The 16034-nt window shown below is 56.4% G+C and overlaps 1 protein-coding gene across 1 annotated transcript in view; it reads right to left on the bottom strand.

Moving 5' to 3' along the window:
• Positions 1-9980: 9980 nt before the first annotated feature.
• The window catches only part of LOC119093310 (uncharacterized), a 30223-nt gene continuing 24169 nt past the window's right edge, over positions 9981-16034 (bottom strand). Inside the window, exon 7 of the mRNA XM_037216255.1 lies at positions 9981-11278. Within this exon, the coding sequence (XP_037072150.1) occupies positions 11261-11278 (18 nt within the window). The 3' untranslated portion in view covers positions 9981-11260. The remainder of the gene's footprint in view (positions 11279-16034) is intronic.

The raw sequence follows: 16034 nt of genomic DNA on the forward strand, positions 1-16034 counted from the left end.
CTGGACTCACGCCTTCATCTCGGCTATCGCGTGTCGGTTGTCGGCACGAGCTATTAACCCGCCGCGGTCACGCCGCGTGCACACACGCGCGGCCCCGCACGCACACGCCCGATCCAATCGACAAAACAACGGTAATTGCGAGCGGTCGGCGTTCGCACCCTGCCTCTGCGTCGGATCGGGCGCGGGTGGGGCAGGTCATGGGCGGCGACGATGGGGTAATGGCTCGCCGCATAGGGCGCTAATGGTGGCGGTAGCACGTGCCGGAAGGGGTGCCAACGAGCGGATGGGGCGGACTCGTGCAGAGGGGTGACAAACTGGGGGATGAATGAAGTAATGGGCGTGTAGTGGCGGGATAATGATCGGTCAACAACAGTATCAGTCACTCCGGCCATGGTCATTCATGAACAACAAGCGACCAGCCGTAATTTATTCGGGCCCAAGGGCGTGGCAATGGTCCAGTTTTGTACGGTGTGCATGAAAGCACTCATCCATCACGCGGCCAGACAAAGGCGCACATTTGTTGCTTGAATATGAAAATTATAGCATTTAGCTTGGCTGGCAGGTGGACTGTCATGAGACATTAAGCACCGGGACAATAAAGCACCCGCTCGGAACACCAATGGACGCGGGAAATCGTCTATATGATAAAGCGGCGTGTGTATTTCCCCATGTGAAGTCTGAGCCCGCCGGGCACCGGCCACTGACAGACGTCATTAAGCCGTGAGGCGTACGCCGTGAGTGTGTCTTCTGGACCCCGGCTGCCACTTCGCCCCCCCCCCCCCCCCTGCAGTGCCACGGCGAAGTCTCCCCATCGCGGCCGTGGCCCGTGCCCGGCGGCTTATTGCAGAAGTTTGGCACTGAGTCGCCAGACGCCCCTCCCCGCCCTCTGTCGGCAGCTAGACGCGCTCAGGAGGGCAGCCCGCCCGAGCCGCCGGTGGTGGGAAGTTGGCGAGACGTGCGGGCCCTCCAGTAGCACGGCAGGGCGGCGGTGCTACCGAGGGCAGTGGTGCTGGGCAAGGGCTGGGTCGGTGAAACAAACGGGCGTGGCTGTAACCAAAGCTGGAAAATTAGCAGGTCGCTTGTGGTAGGCTCTCCGGGGTCTTAGTTTGCTGTTGTGCCATGCGTATTTTCTTCAGTATCAAACCCAGCTGAGACTGCTTGATGGCAAACACGATGCATGGTGCCTTACTTCGCATAGCACAAACGGCGCTGGAATGCAATTTTGTGGCAATTGCAGGCCGTCAAATGTGTATATCCTTTTTGTAATTAAGCTCAAAACAATTGTCAAGGTTAGGGAAGATGCAATCATCGAGCTATTTCCTGTATGCTATCTTGACCCCTCGCATTTTCTGTGCAGGTACAGTAATATCCCGGTAAGCCCTGTCGCATCGGAATTTATTGAAAACGTGAAAACCCTATTGACATCAGACAATGACCACTGCGTGGTGTTACTTCACGTCTGTCAAATTAGTCTGAGGAAACTGGAGCACACGGCTTCCAGCATTCCAACACGGGCATAAACGGTAAGGCCATCCCACCATCCCCTGATCTGAACAGCTGGACAGGCTGCTCGGCCTGCCGCATGCATGCCTCAGTTGCCATGTGTATCGTACTATACTGTATCGTGTTGTTGCTGTAGCAACGTAGGTGCAAACATCGTCTCATTCTCATTATGGGGAGCTGAGACAGGTCGGCAAGCTGTCAGTTCACATCTTTATCAATCACGGGTCAGGAGGTCACGACAGAGTATCGAGCTCGGACTACCACACGTCTTTCTGGGACGCTTCGTCGGTTCCAACTGACTGAGACCAGGAAATGATATCTGAGCAACCATTCATCAACCGCCAATACGACGTTGGTCGGTGTCTGTGATGCAGTATGAGGCTAACTTTGAATGCTTGCACAAACTCCCTGCTCGAATGGTGTGTAGTGCACAGTTTGCAATCTTCTCGCACCGCGGAGCGCAACAGATCACCGCTTAGTTTTTGATGTTCACGCCATTGCGGGGAAACGCACATTGTGGCAGACTCACGAGCATAATTATGACGTAAACCTACACACCATGACACACACACCCCGCTTCAAAGCCTCGAGGCAGGTGGCCAGGCAGGCGGGCCGTCGCACGGCCGCACAAAGAGCGCCCTTTCCTGCCGCCGCCCCCCGTGCGTCTACTTTCTCGCCACCAGGCATCGTCCTCCTGGCGCAGCGGTCTCGCCTAACACCCGACGAAGATCGCTATCGAATTAAGCAGGTCCGTGGCCCGCAGCAGGGCTGCACGGCATCACCTGCAACGTGCGATGATTGCAGCAGGGGTAGAGCCGCATTTTTGCGCCGACAGCAAATGCTTGAGATGGCTGAACGGGACGCCACCCCGGCCCGGGGTCATAGGTCAGCTCGCGAGCCGCCGCCGGCGGTCTGGGTGGAGTCGCTCGCCGTGCCCTCGGGCGTTTCTTCGCGGAGGTCCACGATTGGCCCGATATTTCGCAAGTCGGCATAGCTGATTGGGTGATAGTGCGCTGCTAGCGTTGTGCGTTATCGGGGTCGCAGAATGGAGGCTTTTAATTGAGCTGATACCATCGACGCGGGTCCTGCAGGTAATTACCGGGTTCAGAGCGCGTGAAACGATAAAAGAACAAAAGCCGTATCAGATGACGCCCCTTATAGGCGTCGTTGGAAGACGCCTGGTTTGATCACCGTGCCGCCAAATCGAGCATTATTGGGCAGTTTACTTTCGACAGATATCTGTCTGCGTAGGCGCATGTGTTTGCTCAGATTAGCGCAGTGTCCACGATGACTTCAATCGAGTGGAATTTACGGGCACAGACTGCAGAGCTCTAGACAATAGGATTATTTAGTCGATTGTAGCTCAGTCTTGAGAGTTAACATCACTCGGTAGCTTCCAGACAGTACCCGGATTGTAAAGATCGGTATGATGCATTTCAGCTGCTGAATATGTGGAAATGTCAGTGGTGACTTACAAGGAGTTAGGAGTAGATACCGCCGAGTAGATACGTTTGAAACGTTTATCTACACGAGTTTACGTTTTTCGCCTGCTTCACTGATGCTCAGTGATACTTTTGTGTTAAAATAACCAATTAATAACTATGCACACATGCAAACTTACCTCAAAACATTGCTGTATTCTACAGTCTTTTTAAAGCTGTGACCGGATTGTCACCATGACTACAATCCCAGCAGAACAATGCCATAGAGCGAGTTTGTCCTGAAATCCCGCAGACATGTCAAACAGACTCATCCGCCGACGAGCACGTGGTCTCAGTTCACCCACAATACACACAGCTGACAGCACCAGCTTTGGTTCTCAACGGCGGTATTCAGCGGGAGAACAATGCCGTCTTCAATCCCGCACCCCCTCCCGGATGGCACCGCGCGCCGCTGAGTCGGGACGAACGCGCGCTGTCGGTGCGTGTTCCCCGTTTTGGCGACGCAAAACCACATGAAAGTCAACCTGATGAGTTATGAGGGGCCAGCCCGCGGCGCCGGCAAAAACCGCCGCTGCGAGCTCCAGGTCCGACGAAATGAATGACTCTGAGGATAGATAGGAAACCGCCCTCGGGTTGCTCAAGCTGAACGGCTTATTCAGCTCCGTCGAGTCGACCAAATAAATGCCATCGACGAATGCTGAAAGGTGAACACGGCGTCGAAAGGCTTTTTGCTCGAAACCGCCTCCGAGCGTTTTTCGCGCAGGATCGATAGGGGCCGCCGCGGTGCCAGGGTCCCCCCTATCGGCCTAATTGGATGTTTGTTTCCGGGGATTGATGTTCATAGGGAGAGGCGAGTCGAAAAGAGAACGGCGCTTAATTAGATGTGTCCAAATGGCGCGATGGCAGCAGAGTGTCCTCGAGTTCGTTTCGGTACATCGAATATGTAAATATGGTGTGATGAGCAGACTATGAAATAAATTCCCATAACAGCTGGGGCGCGCGTCTCATTCATGCCCCTGGTTAACACGCTGTTATTCTCCCGTTGGCAGTACACGTTGTTATTCTGACAGGTCTACAGCAGCTGAAACCCTAACCACAACTGTGGCATTATTCGATACCACTTCTCTCCCCAGCACTCGTTATTGCCAACGGGTCCGGCGCCTGCGGAGGACTCAGCCATCCGTCTGAGTGGGAGCACCGCCAGACGGCACGCCACATTCGCCACCGTACCTCCCGCCGGGATTTACGGCCCGGCCTGGTCCTCGAGCCGTCTCCGCGGCGGCCGGCCGGCGCCGTCGACCCCGGTGCCGTCTCCCCAGCGTAAATCACGCGCAGGCGCGCCGCTTTGTGCGCGGCGGCGGCGCATTCAGCGCGTCGCGACGAGGCCGGCGCATGGACCGCGTGAAAGGCGACGGCCGTGTCGGGACTCAATCACACTGAATGGCCTTTGAGAGCGGCGCTGAGCCGCTGGTGGAGTGTGTCGACCGGCGGCGGGCGACCACCTGCCCAGCTGGCGGCGACGGCGACCCCCGCCGCGTCTGATTCCGGGTTCCGGTGCTTCCGGCAGCGCTGTTGTCGCCCGCCGCGGCCGCCGCTCAGCGCCGACGCCGCGCGCCGATAGCCGCGCCGGTTTTTGCGCCGCGGCGAACGCGGCGCCTTGCAGAAACCTGGCTCGTTAACGCCGCCGGCGGCACGCATAAACTGTCATTGAGTGTCAATTAGCGCCGATGCTGTGTCGCCGCGGGCGCTGCGCCTGCCGCGCCACGTCCGCCGCCGCCGCGCCGCCGGCTCGTAGCCTGGGCCGGCTGTCCACCGCGAGGAGGGCGTCCGCGCCGCCTGAAATAGCTCGCTCGCGCCGCATCTGGCGGCCAGTCCGGCTGCTTCGCGCACGCTGTGGCCGCGGGCAGCTCGGCGTGCAGTGCCCGGCGGCTGCCAGCCGTGCCGACCGGCCCTCCGCTGAGGGGGAGGGGGGAGGGGGGGGGGGCTGTCACCTCGGGGCACGGCGTTGGAGACGGTGAGGTCGGTCGGCATGAAGCGGACGCGACAGGTTGTCGTGCGGGGTGCGCGAAGTGACAAGTCGGAGGGTGAGGGAGCGGCAGTTTGCAGGGTAAGGGATAAAGGGGGGAGGAGGGGGAAAGGCAAGGCAGTTCTCAGGATGACGGAACAGCAGGCAGCAGGATAAGGGAGTGACAGGTCACATAATGAGGAAGTGGCAGTTGGCAAGATGAGGGAGTAGCAGTTCGCAGGGTGAGGGTGTGACAGGTTTCAGGGTGAGGGAGTGGCAGGTCGCAGGATGGGTGAGCGACTCGACCTTGCAGGTCAGCGTGTGACATTCTGACCGACCTGGCAGGTCATCGCGCATGACATACCACTCTGATCGGAGGGATCGGCTCCGGCTGTGCTCTGCTGTTTCCACCGCTGCCCCGAGTGAGTTGATAACAGAGTGGCGCCCGCCTGATATGCTGCATCAGGTGCGTTCGTTCGCCTGCCCGTGCATGTACTTTGGCGGAAGCACCTCGCTTCCGAGTGAAGGGGCGTGAAGCACGCGCGCTGCAGCGGCGCTACAAGTGCTCGCACAGGGGGATCCAGCACCCAGATACGCCTATTCTTACACCCAGGCGGCGGAAGCACCTGCTTCAGGGCGTTCAGGGCCCGATGCCGCGCAGCCGTGTCAGGGAGGTAAGGAGACGAAGGAACAGGCCAGGCCATCTTCACCGCACGCCTGTGTAGGCTACGTGCAGGTGGGATGGAAGTCAACTTCTGTGAGGGCTGTCCAAGGCCCATTCAAGATTTTCGTGCATTACCTGTGGGCGTGGTCGCACCAAGGCCCGCAGTGCCAGATCGAGCTGTGTTGTCGAGACCGGGAACGCTCACATCTGACAACCCAACCTACGCAAATTAAATTAAAAGTAAAGAGTACAGTTGTAAGTATGCAGCGTGCCGAGAATGTTTATTCCTCAAACCCAGCGAAAAAAGCGGCACAAAACCCTTCGGAAGCATTTGGCAGCTAAAACTGAGTTCAATTCTGCGCCATTTTGTTCGCAGCCGTCATGTTTGTTTCTTGCTGAGGAAGCAGGAAGCAGTGGCTGAAACATCGCTTTGTTTTTGCCAGGCCTAATAACATGATAAATTGAGCGTCGCAGCAATCTGCGGCCCGGGTGGCCTTTGCTAACGGTCCAGTTAGGCCCGCGAGTAAAACATGGGTGTAGTCATTCATGTTTAGAGCGTTGACAATGAAGCCCGGCAAAAACTGGCCGAGTCTGGTGTCAGAAACCAGTCCGAGCAGCAGACAAGATGGAAACAAAGCTGAGTTCACACCAAGGGTGTCCGGTTGGAAACATAGAGCCTTTCCAACCCGAAACATTTCTTTTCATACCAGCTCTAATAACGTAGATTCTGGGATAAATAGCCAGCATCTAGCAGCGTGTAAAGAAAATTACCGGGGTGATGAGGACAGGGCCGGCCATATGCTCGTCCACGGCGGACCACCGCCGCGCCCAGTGACGAGCCCAGGCTAAGGCACACTCCATTCCGCCAGGCAGCGGCAGGCCCTGGCGCTTCTCTGGCTGACGGAGACAGCCAGGCCGGCCGGCCAGCGGAGGTGCGACACTTCCCGTCCGGCGTTGGCGGCGGCTCGTGCGGGTTTTTACGAGCGCGCGACGCCGCCCGCCGCTAATTAACCGAGCGGCTAGAGCCGAGCGATACCATCTCGTCGGCCAAACGGCCCTTAATTGGCGATCATCCGTGTCCATCACGGCCGTGTCTGTCGTGTCGAACTGGGCGCCGCGGTGCGAGCCTGCTTTGTCACGGGCACACTCCACCCAGAGCGGCCGGGGTCAGCGGCGGGTGAGGAGAGGACACGCCGCGGTCACTGGAGGTCACTGCACGGACACGCGGAAGGGGCACAACGCACAACAAGAGCCACAGCACGGCCACGAGAAGGTCACTGTGGGGTGATGTGGTGAGGACGCAGTGAGGACTCACGTAGGCGTCACTGGGGAGTCAGCCACCCGAGGGCCAGTGAGGGTCAGGTCACCCGGTGGGGGTGCAAAGAAAGTGCCAAAGAGGTCGCGCATGACGCTTCGGGGTGACAGCGGCTACTTACCAGGGACATGCATGACCGCGGGACTAAAGCTGAAGTAGTAAACGATCATTTGGCGGTTGCGCAACGGGGCCGCAGCGGGGCACGGTGGATCTGCTGCCAGATCCAGTGGGCTAAGTGCTTGTCACAGCAGATAGCAGTAGAGACCACGGCGCTGCAGTCAAGAGCAGGCCCAGACCACACCGGGCAGGGGACGCAGCTGGGTGATGGCTTTGCTTGGAGGAGGAATCGGTCACATCTGCGTACTGCGTTAGACCAGGGTGAGGTGCGGGAGCTTTGTCCAAGTAATGCGCTGGATAACGTCGATGCTTGATCCCACAATTAGGTTCAAGACCTATCACCGCATGGTTGATCGGCAGCAAGGTCGAGGCTGTAAGTTGCCGGATCTTAGCCAAAGCTGACTCTCATTGGTATGAGATTTGAGTCTTATCGGGCTCAAGGTCGGACAGTTGTAGCCCGTCTCACTCAACGGGATAGCTGGGTGTCTGGGTGGCCTTTCCGTAGTCGGTTTAATAATGCGCCGCACAACTGTGATGCGATTCTTTTACAAGGTAACCGACAGCACGTTTTCAAGCTGTCATGTAATTGCGAGTTCAAAACGTCCAATTAAACCACGGCCTGCAGCGACCGCCGGACCGTCGGGCAGTTTGTATCGCAATGACTAAGGAATTGAATGCGCGTGGCTATTGTTGCTTCACGAGCTATTGACATTTCGGTCATTACCAGGACCTATTTCTGAAGTTCAATGGCACACTACCAAAACGGCGCTCCATAGGACCGCCCTTTCAAACAATAGCACGGCAGGACTGTCCGAACCCGACGCAATCCATGCCGGCTTTGTGACGCCGAATTCCAGAGCGGGGCTGAACGGACACAATGAACCGCGCGGAGCACCTCCCACGCGGCGCGCGCCCGGACCTCCAAACGCGGTGGCGCGTCCACGGAGGCATGCGCGCAGCCGCCGCCCCGTGTCCACCGTTCGCACTAAGTCATTCCCGGCGGTGCCCCTGTCTCCTCAGCCTTCCAGCAGCGCGGGCGCGATCCAGACCTGCGATACGCCGGGCGTGCGCCGGCTCGCGACGTCGCTTATCCGAATGCATCACCCCATTCTCGGTGGCGTATTTCAGGCGGACAGTCGGCGCGTTCCGCATGCTTTGCCGTTCATACGGCTTGCCTGGCTCCGACCTCGCGCTCTGCGCACGCCTCCGAGGTGATGCCCACGCCAGTAGGCTGCGGCGGAGGGCGGGAGACGGAGGGGGGGGGGGGGGGGGCGACGATAGACCGGCACCCACTGCGGGAGGTGGTTTAACGGAGGCTGGAGTCACGCCGCGACGGTCAACTAAGATTATCCACCCCATCGGACGTGCGGATCTCGCACGCATAAAATCAGCGTAAAGTATCGGCGCTGGCCGCGAACTAGCACAAATCCAGGTGCACCGCTCCAAATACTAACGACGGCTGGACAATTTAGTGGGCCGTAAATTGTCGCTATCGGAAGTCCCTGGGCGGCTTCCAGGCTTCGATTTGGGCCGCGGGCTGTTCTGTGCCAGCTGGTGTCACCCGCCAGTGACGCAGCGACTCTGCTGCACCCATCGCGTGTGCCGCTGCCGCACGACGTGACGCCCGAGAAGTACGGACGCTTCCGCGAAAGTGATGCGGCGGCGGGTCCAAATAAGGTTGGCTGTGTGGAGGAGTCGTGGCTCATGAGTCAATGGCGGGAGGACACCGGACAACACGCAAGCGCCGGGGATATCTGATGTCGTTCCAGTGCCAGGGGTGATATCATGGTAGTCATGGTCCCAACAGTCTGACTTCTGCGAGAGGGAGTTCGTTTCATGGGGTTCGGCGTCGAACGCACGGGGTGTGACGAAGGAATTGGAAGGCTCCTGACCAGGCGCGGAACAGACCGCTTAGGAAGTTAAAAACCCGGACTCGGTGGAACTTCTAAATGAAGACTGACGCAATGTTGCTTGATCGTCTTCACTGGGACTTCACGAGCCGCTCAGCACGGAGGGCACACGTCATCGCCTACCTCTCACATCAGGCACGATAAGGGACCCCAACGAGGAATCCAACACCGTGCCTCCGGTGTCAGACTCTCCAACTGAATCGCTACCCAACCGACATCCTGAGGTACGCGTGCTGGACACGATACCCTCGCGCCATGCGTGCTTGTGCATTGACCAAAAACCTTTGCGCCTAACAACATGGATAAAGAGAATCACTCGCACGCTATGACACCAGAGCCCTGGAGCCGTAATGACATTCCTTCCAGGACGAACCAGCCAACATTAGCATGGCCTGCAACCGGAGCCGCCGGCGGTGACGGAAACGCACACCGAAGCCGGTAAGTGGCGTCGGCTCTCGCCACACCGGATTTCTCCGCTCACATCCTGTGCCTGCGTATTCAGTACTCGGTCGCGCCAAGTCACCATCACCACCAGCCGTCCAAAATGCGGCTTCACTCCTCGCCGCGTGACTCTGTCATCGGGCCTTGACATGCAGGCTCACACTGCAAACATCAGCGGCTGCGTGGGTGCGCCCACAGCTCTCACCACGTCATGTTTGAGTGCAGGGATCAAACGTTGGCCGGCTGGGAGGGTATGGGCTGGAATCGGAGGCCATTTTCCGGGAGAAGGCATGACCCAACGTTTCCAGCTGTCGTGATGGAAAGTGTAAACAGAGATCCAGCCCACCTTCTGTTCCTGTAATCGATACCGAAATAAAGCATTCAGACGTACGCAACTTTATGGGAAGAGGGTCCAGTACTCGTATGTGCACTTAAACACATTTTAAGTAATACATGTTTCGTTCTCCCAACGGCGGTTAAGGCCAGAGCTCATATGTTCCTTTCATGTTTTCGTACCTGTTTTTGCGTGCGCTATCTGTTTTATTTCCGTATCCTGGCTGTGTACGTCCACATTGTGCAGGTGCGTTCCAGGTAACTGATATTGTTCGTCTTATGGGACCTGGAAACATGAATCTCACATCAAGGGATCGGAGCTCGAACATTTTGATGGCACGTTTGATGCTGCAGCATCGGTGTCTGTATGATTCTCATCTGTTTTAATTTTCTGCAGAAACATACATAATGAAAAGAGAACTTCAAAATCTGCTTAAACACTTTGACTCCTTATGGCCCAAACTTTCACACGGAGAATATCGCCGCCCGCGTGTACCCAGCCATTGCTGGTACTGGACTGGCAGCCTCGCCGAATCAAGATGGCAGGCCTGCTTTTGCCTCAATGCATTTGTCAAGGTATGTATGTAGTGCGCTGGCAATGCAATGACTGCTGCAACAACAACAACAATGGCCTGGACAAGTTGCAAATGTATATTGCTTGCAGCCAGCTGCGGATTTAGATATGAACTGATGCTTCCATGTGAGGAGTTTCGGAGCTGCAGCCGAATAGCTAGCTCCAAAAAGTATGTTTGTCACCGGGCTGACACAGTTCTTCATCGCCATTGTTCAGCACGGTCCACGACGATGCACAATACAATACCGGAGAACCAGTTCACTCTTCGCCACCACCAACACTTTTTCTGATCCTGATCTCCCTAAGCTTTACGTACACCCCAAAACTTCCAGTTCAGATGCCAGGAAAGCTGCAGGTTTTTTTCTGCTCGGCGCGCCTCTTCGGGAGAAAGCGGCCGGCCGACAACTTGCCCTGATCCCGACTGGGGCTGTCCCCATCATCCGCCGACGGGTACCTCACGGCGCGCGCCGCTGGAGACAACCAAGTCACGAAAATAAACGCGGCTCGCGGTAAAAAGGCCGTATCCACAGCGCCTTCGCGGAGCAGGGCCGGCTGTTTGCCCGGCGCGCGGTGCGCGGTGACGATGTTTGCCGGCACTTCCGGTCCAGCGGCGCCTTTGATCTGCCGTCAGACCGGATGAGCGGTCACGTCAGGTCACGTCGTTCCCGATATGACAGCGCGCGGGATTGATCGTCGCTGGGAGCCGTGTGACAGCAGTCGTCTTGGTTTCAGAGAAGCCTGGGGCCGTCGTCGGCTTCACACGGAGCATAGCATTGCTTCGATCAGGGCACGGCAATCCGTGTGATTAGTCAGAGGTAACAACTTTCGGAAGCAGCGTAGGCCCGCCGTTGCTGGTGTATCTTGTGCGGTTCAGTAACGCTGGTCCGGAGTGTCGCTGGTCGGAAGTCATCATGTCATGATCATGACATTGCTGTGAGGCTGCTTCCGGCATCCGACTAGGCAGCATGATGATGCTGGAAAGGGAGAGAGGCGTAGTCACGACGGTGAAATTCTAATGGTGTTAAAGAGAAAATCGCACTGTCATCTTGTCCAAACGCCATGATGAGGGGGCCAATCGACAACGGATATCATCCATGGGCTACAAAGGCGTCAAAACCTCTTGTACAATAATATAAAACCGGAAAAATAGGCATATAGGCTGTTTTATTTTGTATCGATTGCTGTCAACAAGCGTGTATAGCCTAAATAGCAATTTTGAACACCATTTCATTATTAGGGGATAGCAGGGAGAGTTGCATCAGCTTTTGCTCTGAGCTCCCTCCTGCCATAACTTGTGAGAATAGGACTAAGATTCTTATATCTCCAGACAGCTATAACCTTCAGCTTCATATGTGACGGCAAAGTTTTGGAGACCACGTCTTCATTCTTTTAGTCGACGACTTCTGAACGACCTCCTCTCAAATGAGACAACTTGCTCCACCCTGGGGTTAATTGTATCACGTGGTCGGGGAAATTGCACTTATGCTTTTTTGTCATGGGGTAAGTTGCATCGCCAGCAAACTAAATGCGTTACGGCATGTAGGCCAAATGCGCACGTCTGGGCTATTTCGCAATCCGTCGTGATTGCGACGTGACAAATTTTGTCCTTTTTATCGATCGGTGTTTACTTTACGACCGCTGCCACCTCGGTTTCGGTCACTCGCGCACAATTCATGAGTCTGCATGGGTCTCGGCAATCGTGCTATTGAATCATTGACAGTGAGTCAGTCATGATAAATGGTCGATCCATTGTATCACTGATACAACATGCCCCATGCACAACTGATACATGTAACGCCCGATGTCTTGGAAGAATATTCGCGGCTCCCAGAAGTCCTTGGCAAGCAGACGCCAAATGTTTTACAGTATATGCGATACATGTAATTTGCCACCACACAGTGCAACATTCAGATTGGTCCACTTATGCCATAAACCCTTGTCATGGCATCTTATCATTGACAGTGAGCCAATCAATGACATATGGACGATATGCCATAAGCCCTTAGGCACAATTTACACCGATTGCTATAGCTCTCAACGATGTACAGAACAATCAGAATTACACTGAAAGGTGGTGGGAGCTGCTGTACATCAGCGGAGTGACTCAAGACTGCTACCCATCAAAAATATTTGAAATACATCACTCTGCTACTATTTTGGACATGACACAACTCACCCCAGTTCGCCCCTATGGACTTTTCAATGACTTCAGTCACCACTTTTTGCCGTTCCCTACCCCATATAATTTTATGCTTTCTTGCATATACCTGGTACATGCATACACGCTCACACGCGTGTGTTTATTTAACATCATCACAACCTCTCTCTCTCTCTCTCTCTCTCTCTCCTCCTCTCTTCCTCTCTCTCTCTCTCTCTCTCTCTCTCTCTCTGCTCTCTCTCTCTCTCTCTCCCTCTCTCTCTCCTCTCTCTCTCTCTCTCTCTCTCTCCTCTCTCCTCTCTCTCTCTCTCTCTCTCTCTCTCTCGCTTATGACCGGGAAGAATGATGTGTATTGAACTGCCCTGTCACTCCACAACCACCTGACAATCGGTCTACCGCCACTTCCGCCCACATCATAGCACGTCTGAGCATCGTCAACCCGGTGCTTCCAGGACAGGCAACACAGCTGGTTCTCAAAGGGCGCTGTGAGCACCAGCCAGGCCCAGACCGGTTCAGTTCCGTGCCACGGTACTGGACCTCAGTCCCGACGCACACAGATAACGTCTACCGCTTCAGAACTGCCCCGTTACGCATCAAAACCCGCTGTTACCAAATTCAACAGTGCCGCCGCAGTCCGAAAGACACCGGATCGGTGGAAAGTTGCCGAGTGCAGGGATCGAGCCCAGACCTCCCCCGGCGTGTTCCTCGCGCGTCTCTCTCCCACACGACCGGGCGGCGCCAAAACAATCATGACTCAGTGTCACCGTATCTGTGCGGCGCGCTCTCATTACCTGCTCATTAGTCGGCGGGTCGGCGGCGGGTCGGGCGCCGCCGGCACCGGCCGCCGCCTCTCGCCCGCGTGTTACGACCGATCACGTCCGATAGCTGCGCGCGACGGCGGCCGGCGCGCGGCGGGCCGCGCCACTGCCGCCGCTCGCAGGGCTATCGCGGCGCATCAATCGCCGCGGCCGACGCGCGTGTGGGAGGTGGCCCCACGATGCTGCACCTGCGCTGCGGGGTCACCACGGGAGAGGCGTGGGGCGGCCCTGGATGGGTCATGGGGAGGACGGGCGGCGGGCGGTGTGGTCTGATCCGAATAACTCTTGCCGGCCGAAGTGAAATCCCACAGCGTCACGACGCGGTGATGAGTGTGTGTGATAAGTGAAGATTTGCCGGAAGTCATAAGTGGTGTCTGAGCTTGTCAGAAAGACCGATGCCAAACGCAATGAGGCGTCTTTATCATCATTGCCAGTGAAATAAAGACTGGTGAATGAAGCAGGGAAGCTTTCGAGGTTCTGCATTCATAGCTGACCAACTGAGTGGCTTTGAACCCACTGAACGGGAAGAAAATATGTTCATGCATATTGGATGCATGAGATAAGGTTGCAGCCAAATGCTCATTTTACAAACACGTGTGCTGCGTTATCTACGAGAAGAGATGAGAGCTAATGAGGTCTGTTTGTACCCATAAACTTGACAAGCTGTCAGCTGTCCCCTCAGCGTTCCTAAGCGGATAAGCACGATACGACGGGCCCACGGACACTGAGACAACTTTCACAGCCACTACCCAGATATACCTGCTCGGTAATTCCAGTCTGATCCTCCTCTCGGTCCCTCTTTTGCCAAACTGGCACTACTGACACGTCCCATTAATTACGTCACAGCCAACGGCACAGGGGCGCAGTCAGGGTAGAGGAGGCATTCCCTTAGGCCTAGAGTGTTTTATTTTTTGCCATGGATGGTTCAGGATAGAGGGCTAAAGGTAGGCATAACGTGTACTCACTGCATCCCCCCATCAAGAGAGCCCTGGCTGCGCCCCTCTACCAGGACAATTCAAGCCCAGGCAGGTGTGTCACGCCAAACCTGACCTTCCGTGTCACGCACAACCCCACAGCCCCGCATGTGACGCCAAACCAAACCTTCCGTGTCACTCCAAACCCCACTGTCCCGCGTGTGACGCCAAACCCGACCTTCCGTGTCACGCCAAACCCCACAGCGCCGCGTGTGGCGCCAAACCCGACCTTCTGTGTCACGCCAAAGACGGGCTGACGTGTCCGTCACCAAACCCAGCCGCCTGTAGGGCCCCAAAGCCCGCGGGCTCGTCCATCGTGCCAACCCCAGCCTCCCACCTGCCGCCAAGCCAGCCACCTCCTCCTCCGGGCCGTATCTCACGGCAGACCCAGCTGCCTACATCAGGCCCGATCGATGGCCCGAAGCTGCGGCGGGGACTCCTGACGGAGTTATCGGCGCCGATCCTGGCGTGGCCAGCCTCGGCCGGGGCGACTCCCGTCTGGAGGCTCCCGGCCGGTCGCGTCGCGCCTGCATATTGATACTCCCCTCCGGCTCACCCGCTGACGATCCATGGGCCCCCTCCCCGTTCCAGAGGCGTGTGGGAGCAGCCGGCGAAGGGGTGGCGTCTGGGAGTGTTTTAAGTCGCCCGTCCAGGTGTTAATCCCGCGCGGACACAGCGCCGCGTCGTCTGACGTGACGGAAAGTGACGCATTAAACCGCCGCCGCCGCTCATTTGTCAAGACCTGCCACGCCTCTGCAGCGTTCGAGGCCTGGGCGGAGGTCTAAATCGCGCCAGGGACGGGCCGGACCGCCAGCCGGGCCACCCAGCGCGGGAAGCCATGTTCGAACCGACCAACCGTGCGAACGTGGCTACGTGGCCCGGTGACGCCGCCTCTGCAGCGACCGGCGCGCGGCGTCGGGTCAGCCCGGCTGCGGAAGCGCGCTGCGGCGCCGGGGCGCCGGGGCTGGGCGGCGCGGCGGGGAACGGGCGAGTGGTTTTCGGCATAATCCTGCGGGCGGCCATCAGCCAGGTGACCACAGGCTGCAGCGGCAGGCCGGAGTCACCTGGCGGAGGAGGGAGGAATTGTCGCACATACGGGCGGGACACTGAGACGTCAGCTTTGCGCTCTTCCCATCCCTTGCAGATTCCTATCTTCTGTGAGCCTTAGCTACCTCGTGCTCTGCAGCACTCTCGTTTGTATTACCCGCTGTGCATATTGTACATTTTGCACGGTTTAGCAAACAAGTGTCATCATAACATTATCCAGCATTCTTCCCGTATGGTTACTTTAAGTTGATCATTCATTATAAATGCTGCAAGGATTGCAGACCAAAAGCAATTTTGATCACACGAAACGATCATATCCATTACCTAAGCAATTCGTTAACAAACATCTCATCTGCGTGCAAAATATGATCCAAAATATAATCACAATGCCAGCGTATTGCACTTCGCTCGGAACCCACACACTTACACGAAGAAATGGAACGAAATCTAAAGCAATCCATATATCATAACACATTGCCTTCCATGCCTATGTTGGCATGTCTGTAAACCATAAACGTATCTGCTTTTTATCTTTGCGTCCTCCCGCTCTCTCTCTCTCTCACTCTCACTCCTCCTCATTCTCTCTGTCTCACACACCCTCTTCCATTCTCAAAGGTTTTTGGGGTTTATCTTGCCGCCACTATTCACCAATGCATGTCACGGTCGCACTTACTCTTAATTGTCTCTTCCTTGCTTTCTTCCTTATCTCAATTACGTTTAATCTCCGATGTAC

Source organism: Pollicipes pollicipes, unplaced genomic scaffold, assembly GCF_011947565.3.
Source record: "Pollicipes pollicipes isolate AB1234 unplaced genomic scaffold, Ppol_2.1 Scaffold_4002;HRSCAF=4701_pilon_pilon_pilon, whole genome shotgun sequence".
In the NCBI taxonomy this organism is placed as follows: Eukaryota; Metazoa; Arthropoda; class Thecostraca; order Pollicipedomorpha; family Pollicipedidae; genus Pollicipes; species Pollicipes pollicipes.